This window comes from Colobus angolensis, unplaced genomic scaffold (genome assembly GCF_000951035.1).
Source record: "Colobus angolensis palliatus isolate OR3802 unplaced genomic scaffold, Cang.pa_1.0 Scaffold47, whole genome shotgun sequence".
Classification (NCBI taxonomy): Eukaryota; Metazoa; Chordata; class Mammalia; order Primates; family Cercopithecidae; genus Colobus; species Colobus angolensis.
The window spans coordinates 3,881,569-3,893,914 of record NW_012118154.1 but is presented as its reverse complement, the minus strand read 5'-3'; the positions used below and the strand labels follow the sequence as shown (position 1 = coordinate 3,893,914).

The 12,346-nt window shown below is 50.0% G+C and overlaps 1 protein-coding gene across 1 annotated transcript in view; it reads right to left on the bottom strand.

The window, feature by feature from the left end:
- The window catches only part of DNAH2 (dynein, axonemal, heavy chain 2), a 124,488-nt gene that overhangs the window by 29,721 nt on the left and 82,421 nt on the right, over nt 1-12,346 (bottom strand). Inside the window, 13 exon segments of the mRNA XM_011958636.1 lie at nt 1,117-1,258; nt 1,450-1,566; nt 2,069-2,279; nt 4,493-4,632; nt 4,725-4,857; nt 6,878-7,017; nt 7,388-7,548; nt 7,782-7,949; nt 8,281-8,430; nt 8,581-8,711; nt 8,850-8,935; nt 9,463-9,651; nt 11,446-11,550. Coding sequence (XP_011814026.1) covers nt 1,117-1,258; nt 1,450-1,566; nt 2,069-2,279; nt 4,493-4,632; nt 4,725-4,857; nt 6,878-7,017; nt 7,388-7,548; nt 7,782-7,949; nt 8,281-8,430; nt 8,581-8,711; nt 8,850-8,935; nt 9,463-9,651; nt 11,446-11,550 — 1,873 coding nt within the window.

Sequence of the window (12,346 nt, the reverse complement as noted above, 5' to 3'; positions counted from 1 at the left end):
TTTCACCGTGTTAGCCAGGATGGGCTCCATCTCCTGACCTCGGGATCCGCCCACCTCAGACTCCCAAAGTGCTGGGATTACAGGCCTGAGCCACTGCGCCCGGCCCATTCTTCTATCTTTAGGACAATTTTGTTTAATATACAGATGCTCCCGATAAGCCCATCATACATTGAAAATATGGTAAATCAAAAATGAATTTAATGCATCTAACCTACTGAACATCATAATTTATCCAAGCCTAACTTAGACGTGCTTGGAGCGCTTACATTAAGCCTACAGTTGGGCAAAATCATCTAACACAAAGTCCATTTTATAACAAAGTGTTGAGTATCTCATGTAATGTATTGAATACTGTACTGAAAGTGAAAAACAGAATGATTGTATGGGTACCATTGTAAAGACGAAAAATCTTAAGTCAAACCATTGTAAGCTGAATGTCAGTATTAAGATAAGCTGTTTTCTGTTACTTACAACCAAATAATCTTTTTCAAAATTTCATATTTAATAATTAAATTCTAAAAGTGATCAGAAATGTAGTTTTTTCTTTTTTTTAGTTGAAAAGAAACAGGTAACTTTGTAAAAAGTAAGAAAATACCAGTAACAACTAAATCATCATTTTTTTTTTTTTTTTTTTTAGACAGGGTCTGGCTGTGTCACCCGGGCTAGAGAACAATGGCGCAATCACGGCTCACTGCAGCTTCTGCCTTGCACATTTAAACGATCCTCCTGCCTCAGCCTCCCAAGCAGCTGGGACTACAGGCATGCACCATCATGCCCGGCTAATTTTTGTATTTTCTTGTAGAGATGGGTTTTCGTCATGTTGCCCAGGCTGGTCTCAAACTCCTGGGCTCAAGTGATCTGCCCACCTTAACCTCCCAAAGCTTGGGATTACAGGCGTGAGCCACCACACCCGACCGGCAACCAAAGAACCTTAACTGACATTCATGCGGTCTCCCTTCTACTAGGCTCTATGCTCTCCTTTCTGCTAGGCCCTATGCTCTTGAGGGTCAGAGCAGTGCCTCATCCATCCCTATCTTTCTGAGTGTCTGCTGCACAGCCGACAATCAATAAACACTGGGCGAGCGGAAGTCATTTATTTCATGGTCTCTGGCTTACCTAGCTGCCTCTTGGCCTCTGCCCACGTGGGCTCGTTGCCTCGAAGAATCATAACTGCCTGCATCACTATCTCCACTTGGGCTGGGGGCCGTCCATAAGACTTGATCTCTCCTATATCCTTCTTGTTCAGAGACTCTAGGGCCTGGGGGAAAAAGGGATAAAGTGAGGGAGCAACTCAGCAGGTAAGACAGGACCTTATGGAGACAGCACTTAGCTGAGGTACCACCTCTTCTTCCCATTTCCCCAGAGTCTTTGAGGACAAAGAAGGCTGGCCCATTCCCTTCCCCGGGGCCTCGCGCTCCTGGCTCCCATCCTTGCACCCGCTCCTGGTACCCGCATGGCCTCTTCCAGGGCAGGCAGGGCCTCTTCTAGATCTTTCTGGGCATTGTCAGCCAGTGCCTGACACTTGATTTCCTCAACTGCAATCTTTTCACTGTTGGCTGTTACGGCCTAGGGATGAAAAAAGGACAAGGGTTTTTTGTCTTTGCCTTGGGCAAAAGTGGGAGTGACGGTGTTGGTGGAAAAGATGAAAGAGAAAGCTAAATAATTTTTTTTTTTTTTTTGAGATGGAGTCTCGCTCTTTCGCTCAGGCTGGAGCGCAGTGGTGCAATCTCGGCTCACTGCAACCTCCTCCCCCAGGGTTTAAGCGATTCTCCTCCCCCAGCCTCCGGAGTAGCTGGGATTACAGGCGCCCTCCACCACACCCAGCTAATCCTTGTATTTTTAGTACAGATGGGGTTTCACTATGTTGGCCAAGTTGGTCTCGAACTCCTGACCTCAGGTGATCCACAGCCTGGGATCCCAGCCTCGGCCTCCCAAAGTGCTGGGATTACAGGCGTGAGCCACTGCGCCCAGTTACTAAAGAAAATTTAAGAAGGGTAACATGGGTTCCCTGATGCAGTAGCCAGCACTGGTGGGAGTGAGGCACGGGGGGTGGGCGTGGGCCCTCGACCTTCTGCTGCTCGTCCGCCTCCCGCTTCTGCTGCACAATGATGACCAGGTACTCCTCACACTGCTTCTGGAACTCGGCCACCTTCTTCTTGGCATCTTCCAGCTCTAATGACATCACTTGTACCTTTTCCCTAGTTTCATCGATCTTGAACAAGCCTGTCCGCAGCTTATTGGCTTGGTCCTGCAGCTCTTGCCGTTTTTCTCCCAGCAACCTGCGGGGGAGAATAGGACAGGGTGTGGAGAGGCGGGGCTTCCGGAAAGCGGGGTGTCCTGTAAGACCCACCTTCCCCATGTGTCTCAAGTCCGCCTTCCTTTCTGTTGCCACCAACACTACCACCACCATCCTGGTCGGGATTCTATCATTTCCTGCCTGGGTCATCACCAACAGCTTCTGGAGGGCTCTTCTTGATTTCAGGCTCTTATTCCTCCAGTTTATTCTACACACCACTACCGGAATCAGCTTGTTAAATAGTCTCCATCACACCACCTCCCCTACATGAGAATCTTCCTCTGTTCCCCACTGTGGAACAGGCAGGTGGGCTGGCCCAGGGCAGGCAGCTGTCCCTCAGCTCCAGCCTGTTTTTTTCCCTGTGGGAACAAATGTGGGCCCAGTATTGCAACAATTTCCCTCTCTCTCTCTTTCTTTTTTTGTAGAGATGGTGTCTTGTTATGTTGCCCAGGCTGGTCTCAAACTCCTGACGTCAAGTGATCCTCCTACCTCGGCCTCCCAACGTGCTGGGATTACAGGCATGAGCCACTGCTTCTTTTCTTTTCTTTGAGAGGGAGTCTCACTCTGTTGCCCAGGCTGGAGTGCAGTGATGTGATCTCAGCTCACTGCAGCCTCCACCTCCCGGGTTCAAATGATTCTGCCGCCTCAGCTTCCTGAGTAGCTGGGATTACAGGCACCTGCCATCATGCCTGGCTAATTTTTGTATTTTTGTAGACAGGGTTTCACCATGTTGGCCAGGCTGTTCTTGAACTCCTGACCTCAAGTGATCTGCCCACCACAGCCTCCCAAAGTGCTGGGATTATAGGCGTGAGCCCCCACACCCAGCCTTATTTGCATCTTTTAAAATATCCTTTGCAATAAGTCAGCAATAGTAGGTGAAGTGTTTCCTGAGTTCTGTGAGCCACTGCAGCAAATTAACTGAACCTGATGAGGGGGTGGTGGGAACCCTCGAATTATAACCGGCCAGGCAGAAACACAGGTAAAACACTGGGCTTTCAGTTAGCATCTGAAGCGGAGGGTATCTTGTGGGACTGCGCCCTCCACCTGTGTGATCTGACTCTAACTCCAGGTAGATCGTTTCAGAATTGAATTATGTTACGGGACACCCAGTCGGTGTCCCCTGGAGAACTGCTTGGGCGGGAAAAATCCCCACCACATCTGGTGTCTGAAGTGAAGTACAGCCAGCCTTCCGTATCCACATCCGTGGATTCAACCAACAGAGGATCAAAAATATTTGAAAAAAGTCCGGGCACGGTGACTCACACCTGTAATACCAGCACTTTGGGAGGCCGAGGCTGCTGGATCACCTGAGGTTAGGAGTTCAGGAACAGCCAGGCCAACGTGGTGAAACCCTGTCTCTACTAAACAAACAAACAAAAAAATTAGCTGGGCATAGTGGCGTGTGCCTGTAATCCCAGTTACTAGGGAGGCTGAGGCAGGAGAATCACTTGAACCCTGGAGGCAGAAGTTGCAGTGAGCCAAGACTGCGCCACTACACTCTAGCCTGGGCAACAGAGCAAGACTCCTTCTAAAAAAAAAAAAAAAAACTCAAAAAAAGTTGCATCTGCACTGAACATGTACAGACTTTTCCCTCTTTTCATTATTCCCTAAACAATACAGTATAACAACTATTTACATAGCATCTACATTGTATTAGGTATTGTAAGTAATCTAGAGAGGATTCAAAGTATATGGGAGGAACCTGCATAAGTTACACGCAAATACTCCATTCTATATCAGGGACTGGAGCATCTGTGGATTTTGGTATCTGTGGGAGGTCCTGGAACCAGTCCCCCACGGATGCTCAGGGCCTGTACTGTGTTGAGTGAAAGAGTAGGGAAAACGCTTTGTTTTTTGTATCTCATACAGGTAGAAAGTCTAGAAGACATTAAAGGCAGACAGGAAAGGACTGGGTATATTATGGCAATGTTCCCGTTATATTATGGTCAGAAAAAGACAGAGAAACTTCATGCCAGAAAATAAGGGCCAAGAGGGTGTGGAGAGGGGCGAGGGGAACATAGCCAGAAGGCTCTGGAGACAGCACCCCCCACGGGAAGCCCCAGCTCCCTCTTCCCAACTTCCTAGGCAGAACTGTGGCCTTCGCGTCTCTGCCCTTGCACATCAACTCATTTCACCCATTGCCCTCAGAAGACACCAGGCTCCCTGGCCCTGCACATCCCCTGCCCTCCTTCATACTTCTTATATCCAGACACGAGTTCCAGGTAGTTGGTGGGTGTGACGTAGTTGTGTCTCCGCAGTTCCAACAGCATCTTCTGGGAATACTGAGCTACTGACCAGTGCATAGTGACAAAGATCTGGGCCACCTTCCTGTGGATCTGAGGCCAGTGACACAGGATGAGAAGGCAGATGGAAAGGGAAGTGGGAGAGAGGCCGGGGGTGCAATGAGAGGCGGGGAGGAGGGGCTCACATTCTCCTGAGTTCCCAGGTCTACTCCTACGAGGTACTTCTCAGCCACCTCGAGCAGGGCCTCTTGGGGCCACTCTGGGAACCAGTTGATGGTTGTGCAGTTCACCAAGGCTGGGTACTGGCGGATCCAGTTCCTGGGAAGGGGTTTGGAGAGGCTGTAAATTCCATGCACAGACACAGCCTCCAGGCACTGGCTTCCCCACAGGCATCCACTCACTTTCTAGGAACCTAAAATGCCCCATCCCCTTTCTCCTCTATCTCCTTGTCCAAATTCTGTTCCTTCAGAGCTACTTCAGCAGAACATTTAGAAACAGGTTCTGGAGTCACAAAAACCTGGTTCTACACTTTCGAGGTGTGGATCTCCAGCAAGTATCTAAGCTCTTTGAATGCCAGTTTCCTCGTCTCTAAAATGGGAATAGTAATACATGCTGACTAGGGTGGTTGGGGGATTCAATGAGGTATCACACGTGAAAAGTTCAGCATAGCGCCCGGCTGTGTTCACAAACATTAAAAACAAAATGGTAGGCCAGGCACTGGGGCTTGTGCCTGTAATCCCAGCACTTTGGGAGGCCAAGGCGGATGGATCCCTTGAGCCCAGGAGTTCGAAACCATCCTAGGCAAATGGCAAAACCGCATCTCCACAAAAAATACAAAAATTAGCTGGCCATAGTGACATGCGCTTTTAGTCCCAGCTACCGGAGAGGCTGAGGCAGGAGGATCACTTGAGCCTGGGAGATGGAGGTTGCAGTGAGCCAAGATGGCACCACTGTACTCCAGCCTGGGTGACAGGGCAAGACTTGGTCTCAAAAACATTTTTTTTTTTGTTAAGGTAATCCAAATTGCTTCCCTGCACAAGTTCTCTGCCCTCTTCCTAGTTTCTGATGCCCTTAAAAATCTAGTCATATCAAGAAAATGTGGTATAGACACACAAGATAATATTATTCAGCCTTAAAAAAAAGAAGGAAATCCTGACACATGCTACAACACGGATGAACCTTGAGGACACTACGCTAAGTGAAATAAGCAAGTCACAGAAAGACAAATGCTAGCTGGGCGCGGTGCCTCACGCCTATAATCCCAGCACTTTGGGAGGCGGAGGCGGGTGGATCACTTGAGGTCAGGAGTTTGAGACTAGCCGAACCAACATGGTGAAACCCCGTCTCTACTAAAAATACAAAAATTAGCTGGACATGGTGGCAAGCACCTATAATCCTAGCTACTGGGAGGCTAAGGCACGAGGATCACTTGAACCTGGGAGGTGGAGGCTACAGTGAGCCGAGATCACAGCACTGCACTCCAGCCTGGGCAACAGAGTGAGACTTCGTCTCAAACCAAAAAAGAAAGAAAGACAAATGCTGCATTGTTCTACCTATGTGAGGCATCTGAAGTCAGACTCATAGAGACAGCAGCTGGGGAGGGAATGGGGAGCAGTGGTTTCCTGGGTATGGAGTGTGGCCTCAGGAGCATGAGAAAGCTCTGCAGCTGTTACACAACAGTGTGAGTGTACTTCACACGGCTGAACACTGCACTCAAACGGTTAAGATGATACATTTTGGTGTGTGTGTGTGTGTGTGTGTCTGTGTGTTTTGAACAGAGTTTCGTTCTGTCCCCCAGGCTGCAGTATAGTGGCGAGATCTCGGCTTACTGCAACCTCTGCTTCCTGGGTTCAAGCGATTCTCCTGCCTCAGCCTCCTGAGTAGCTGGGACCACAGGTGCCCCCACCACCACGCCCAGCTAATTGTATTTTTAGTAGAGACGGGGTTTCACCATGTTAGCTGGGATGGTCTCGATCTCCTGACCTCGTGATCTTCCTGCCTCGGCCTCCCAAAGTGTTGGGATTACAGGTGTGAGCCACTGTGCCCAACCTGTGAGTGTGTGTTTTTAACCACAATCAGATTTACAATGACAAAACAAAACAAAGAGCCACCCACCAAAATAAACAAAAAATCTAGTTATACCAAGAGAGGACAGATGACTCCCATGTCCAGCAAAGGAACTTCCTGAAATCGGGCACAGCCTACGGAAAGGAGATGGGCGAGGCGGGCAGAGGAGCCTGCTGTTATTCCTGACACTAATTTCCAGAAGGTGCAGGAGGCCACGGCAGGGTGAGGGAGCACACAGAAGGGTCTGGGAGAAGAATGTCACAGAAGTCACCTGAAGGGATCCCCCACGGGGCTGAGGCAAAGCACGATGTGCAGGTTGTTCCGCACGCGTTCGATGAGGTAGGTGAAGAGGCTGTCCGATGACTCAGGCACCTGCTCCGCCCGGGCCTGGTCTATGATGTGCGACTGGATCTGGACAGAAGCCACCCAGGGTCAGAGGGCTGGCGTCTCCATGGCAGAATCAGCGGGGGCAGCAGGTCAGGCAGGGCTAACAAAGTGTTTCCCAGGCTGGACTCGAACTCCTGGCCTCAAACCATCCTCCTGCCTCAGCATCCCCCACCCCCGAGTAGCTGGGACTACAGGCTCAAGCCACTGTGCCTGGCTCTGAAGCATGGGTTTTAAAGCAGCTCTGCCCAGGGTCCCTGGAGGGGACCTTCTACCTTACAGGGCTGAGGTGGGCAGTGGGGGTGCTCCAGGGGCACATTCTGGGAGCTGTGGTCCTTCTGGGGTCGGCTAGGCCGGCGGAAGAAGTGCCTGGTCGAGGGTGTGGAAGGAATCCTACCTCTTCAAATTCCTCAGGCTTGTAGAGATTGGGCACCTCGCCTGAGCTGAGGATGTTGTTGATGTCCTCTAGGAAGGACTCATCAGCTATTTGGGTGTCCACAAAAAGGAAGGACGTGGTCTTGAGCTCCACCCCAGCCTGGTGATACAGACGCTTGATATCTGGCCGGGGGAGGAACGGAGGACAAACTCACTGCAGCTTCCCCGTCCTGGGCTTGATTCCTTTTCTGAGATTTAGGAACCCTCCCCGCCCCGCAGCATACACGCAACACCATCCTACACTCAACACAGGCCGGGCACGTCTGCCCATCTGGCTGCCATCTCTCCTCTCTTATCACTGCAGGAATGTACGCATCTGATCTTTCATTCCTAGCGTTTCAGAAACCCAGCCGTACCATCTCGGAACTCCTGCTTCCGATAATGTTTGGTGACCTCGATCTGGAAGGTGGTGTAGTCGCAGATGGACGAAGCCAGGCGGGCCAGACTCTGGCGTCCGCTGCCCCCGATGCCCACGAGGAGCATGTTGCCCCGAGGCTGTCCAATGACCCGCACGATCCGTGTGACTGGGGGTAGGGTGGGTGTGAGGGTAATGAGTTGACTGAGCAAACTCAGGGGACCTCCAGGCCCTAGGCTAGGGATTGGGGTCCCTGAAACTGAAGCAGAGGAACCAAGAGGTATGAGAAGAAGTTGGCGCCCAAGGCCCAGGAGGCAATTCAACTTTTAACCTCCACCTTCTCTGTTAAACCCACGCTGCCACACCCAGGGCAGCTGGGGCCAGGGAGAAAGGCAGCTTCCGGAACTTGATTTGGGAGACCTGGGAAGGGACCCCTATTTCCTTAGACATACCCCATCACTGAGATGATGGGGAAGGGGGTGGGACTGGCAGGCGCTCACTGTGCTCAATGGCCTCTCGGAAGAGCACCAGCTGCATGGGCACCACAGAGGGTGACAGGTTATACTCATTTAGAGCCGTCTCCATGACTGTCTTCAGCACTGTCAGATCTGTGAGGTCTTCGTACACCTTGGGCTCCTTCAGGAAATCCCCTGAGCCATGGGAAGAGGGGATCAGAGTCACAAATGCCTGGTCTGCCTCCCCGCCGCAGGGCTCCACGTTTCAGACTCCATGTCCTGACTCCTTCTAGCCCCGATGTCCTGAGAGTGTCAAGCCCAAGGACATCACAGCTCCCAGCTCACCAAAGATAGGAAGACGCTTGCTGGGACAGAGATGATGAAACGTGAGGTCAAAGAAGGAGCCGAGCTTGTCGTTTATGATGCCCATGAAGGCTTCTGTGTCTGCCGCATCAACCAGCCGGTCAGAGAAGACTCTGTGGGCAGGGAACTGGCGTGAGATCTGGGAATAAAGAGGAGAATGGCGTGGGGACGGCAGTGTCAGGCTGGGAGCAAAGCGGGGGTGGGAGCAAGGCTGAGGAAGCCTGTGTCTGGTCAGGGCACACGCATGTCACCTGAAACATTCATGGATCCAGAGCCGTGTGATGCTGGACTTGGTATCATGGAAGTCCTTGTTGGCTCTAAGCATGCCCTGGAACACCTGGGAAGAGGACTGACTGTTGGGACCAGGGAGCAAAAAGATTCCCTCCGGAAGTTTTTTGTTTTTGTTTTTGAGACAGTCTCACTCTGTCTCCAAGGCTGAACTGAAGTGGTGCAATATCAGCTCACTGCAACCTCTGCCTCCCAGGCTCAAGCAATTCTCCTGCCTCAGCTTCACATGTAACTGGGACTACAGGCACATGCCACCACGCCCAGCTAATTTTTATTTTTATATATATATATATATTTTTAATAGAGACAGGATTTCGCCATGTTGGCCAGGCTCTGGTCTTGAACTCCTAACCTCAGGTGATCTGCCTGCATTGGCCTCCCAAAGTGCTGGAATTACAGGTGTGAGCCACTGCACTTGGCCCAGAAGTTTTAAAGGTAAAGCCACGGAATGTGGCACTTCAGGATGGGGGTGACTTTTGGTGCGCATGTTATTGAGTGTTAAGGCTTAGTCTGAGAAGAGAATGCCTCCGCGGAGGCCGGGCCAAGCAGAAGGGGCAAGGTCAGGCCGAGAGTCACCTTGGAAATGTCTCGAAGGTTGAAGAGGTAATGGATCTTGGTGGGCGTGGGCAGGAAACGCTGTACCACGGTGTTGTACATGTCCAGGGTGGCCTCTGTCACCACGTTCCCAATGGGCTTCACCTCTTCCTCAAAGTCCTGAAGCTTCTGATTGATCATGGTGCCAAATATGCGGATGATCTGGGACTCCTAGAAATAGACCCTGGCTCACTCTCCAGGGCTCCTGGCCTTCTAGCCAGGAAGGAAGCCAATAAAGAGCTTGGCTCATGGCAGAATTTAAGGGGGCGTCAAAAAAAAATCCTAAACTCAGAAATAAGACAAATGATAAATACTATTTTAACACTATATATATAGTGTTATATGTATTATACATACTATATATTTATACATATTTTATTTATTCATATATATACTGCAACTTCTGCCTCATGGGTTCAAGCAATTCTCTGCCTAAGCTTCCCAAGTAGCTGGGATTACAGGTGCCTGCCACCACGCCTGGCTAATTTTTTGTATTTTTAGTAGAGACAGGGTTTCTCCATGGTGATCAGGCTGATCTCAAACTCCCGACATCAGGTGATCCGCTTGCTTTGGCCTCCCAAAGTGCTGGGATTACAGGCATGAGCCACTGTGCCCAGCCTTAACACTATATATATACAATTTTTTTTTTTTTTTGAGACAGAGTCTCAGACTGTTTTCAAAGCTGGTGTCCGATGGTGAGATCATGGTTCACTGCAGCCTCGACCTCTTGGGCTCAAGCAGTCCTCCCACCTCAGCCTCTCAAGTAGCTGGGACTACAGGTGTGCACCACCACACCTGGCTAATTTTTGTATTTTTTTGTAGAGACAGGGTTCCCCATGTTGCTCAGGCTGATATCAAACTCCTGGGCTCAAGTGATCCACCCGCCTCAGCCTCCCAAAGTACTGGGATGACAGCTGGGAGCCACCATGCCTGGCTGACACAGTATTTAAAAACAAAAATGAATGCAAAATATTCACGATGAACAAACACTAACATTTAAAATAAAGACCAGATGTGGATTACTGATTTCTCCTTTCCTCTTAGGCTCCAATATGGCTCAGCACTGCACTCTACTGATTTTGTATTTATTCAAAATGGTGGTATTTTGCTCATCATAAATTATTGGCATTAATTTTAATTTTTAAAAAATATTGCATTCCTACAGATTCACCACTACTAGTGGCCAAGCCTCAATACCTTCCCTGTTCCCCTGGGATCTCTTGGCCTCACATACTTCCCCAGTTCTCCTTCCCACTCCATAGGATGAATAAAATGTTCCAGACAGGGAAAAAAAATGTGAGGCCAAGTGTGGTGGGAGGCTAAGGTGGGCGGATCTCTCGAGTCTAGGAGTTTGAGACCAGACTGGGCAACATGATGAAATTCTGTCTCTACTGAAAATACAAGAATTAGCCGGTCGTGGTGGCGGGCGCCTGCAGTCCCAGCTACTCTGGAGGCTGAGGCAGGAGAATCACTTGAACCTGGGAAGTGGAGGTTGCAGTGAGCTGAGATCATGCCACTGCACTCCAGCCTGGGGTGCAACAGAGTGAGACCCTGTCTCAAAAAAAAAAAAAAAGGAAGTGTGAACATGTTATTTCTCCTGATTGCAGAGTCTTTGGGTGCCCCCTTAAATTCTGCACTGAGATGAGTGACTCACTGGCCTGGCTCTAATCCTGACACTGCTATGGGCTTTGTAGGATCTACCTTCCTTAGTCTAGTCGGGCTTCACTGTGTTCTCTGCCCACCAGGACTACAAGGCTTCCTTGTCCACAGCCAGGAAGGTGCGCTTCCATCCCGTAGCTCTCCTAGCTCAGGGGAAAGCACAGGCCCTACGGATCATCCCAGCTTCCTGTGTGGAGCTCTGCTTGGGGTGCCTCGGCCCCCTGGGATCTGGCCCCTGCTTCTCTGGGACAGAGACATTTCACCTCCTACCCTCCCCTCGTCCTGCAGCCCCCATGAGGTCCTCACTGTGGGGAAGGTCATGTTGATAATGTTGAAGCGACTCTGTAGCCTTGGAGAGATGACGGTCCGTCCACCCCCAGGGGGGCCCATGGCAGCCATCAGGAACATTTCCTAGACAGCGGCGACAAGGCGGGCGGAGAGGCAGGAGGGGAACGGGCAAGAGAGGCAGCGACACAGGCCGTGTGAAAAGGAGTGGGAGGAATACAGTGCGAGGAGGGACAAAGGGGAAGAGGAACCGGACACAGCGAGTAGAGAGGCACATGGAGCGGCAGAGCAGGGGGAGGGGAAGAGAAGAAAGGGACATGGGAAACTTGTTTTAGAACCAGGAATGCATTTGTCTGTATTTCATCCTTATAATCCATGTACCCAAATGGGAAAACACAGGTAAGTAAAAAAAATTTGTGTCTTCTAGACTTTCTCTTTTTCTTCTTTTAAAATTGTACGTATCTATACACGTGGTGTGTGTGTTCTCTCTCAAACACACATGAATATATCACTAGCCGAGTTTTGGGCACAGAATGCCAGATATACACACAAACAACCCCAGAAGCCAGGCCGCAATGGCCGCTGATTAAAGAGAAGCAGCCAGGTGCAGTGGCTCAGGCCTGTAATGCCAACACTTTGGGAGGCTAAGGTAGGAGGATCTCTTGAGCCCAGGAGTTCAAGACCAGCCTGGGCAACATATGGAGACCTTGTGTCCACTAAAAATCATAAAATTAACCTGTCACTCCAGACTTGGCAACAGAGCAAGACACTGTCTCAAAAAAAAAAAAAAAAGTGAAATCCTGGAGTTGAAAAATAGTATGAAAATTTCAATAGAGAACATCAACAGTAGAACTAATCAAACATAGGAAAGAATCAGTGAGCTCAAAGACAGACTATTTGAAAATACATAGAAGAGAGAAAG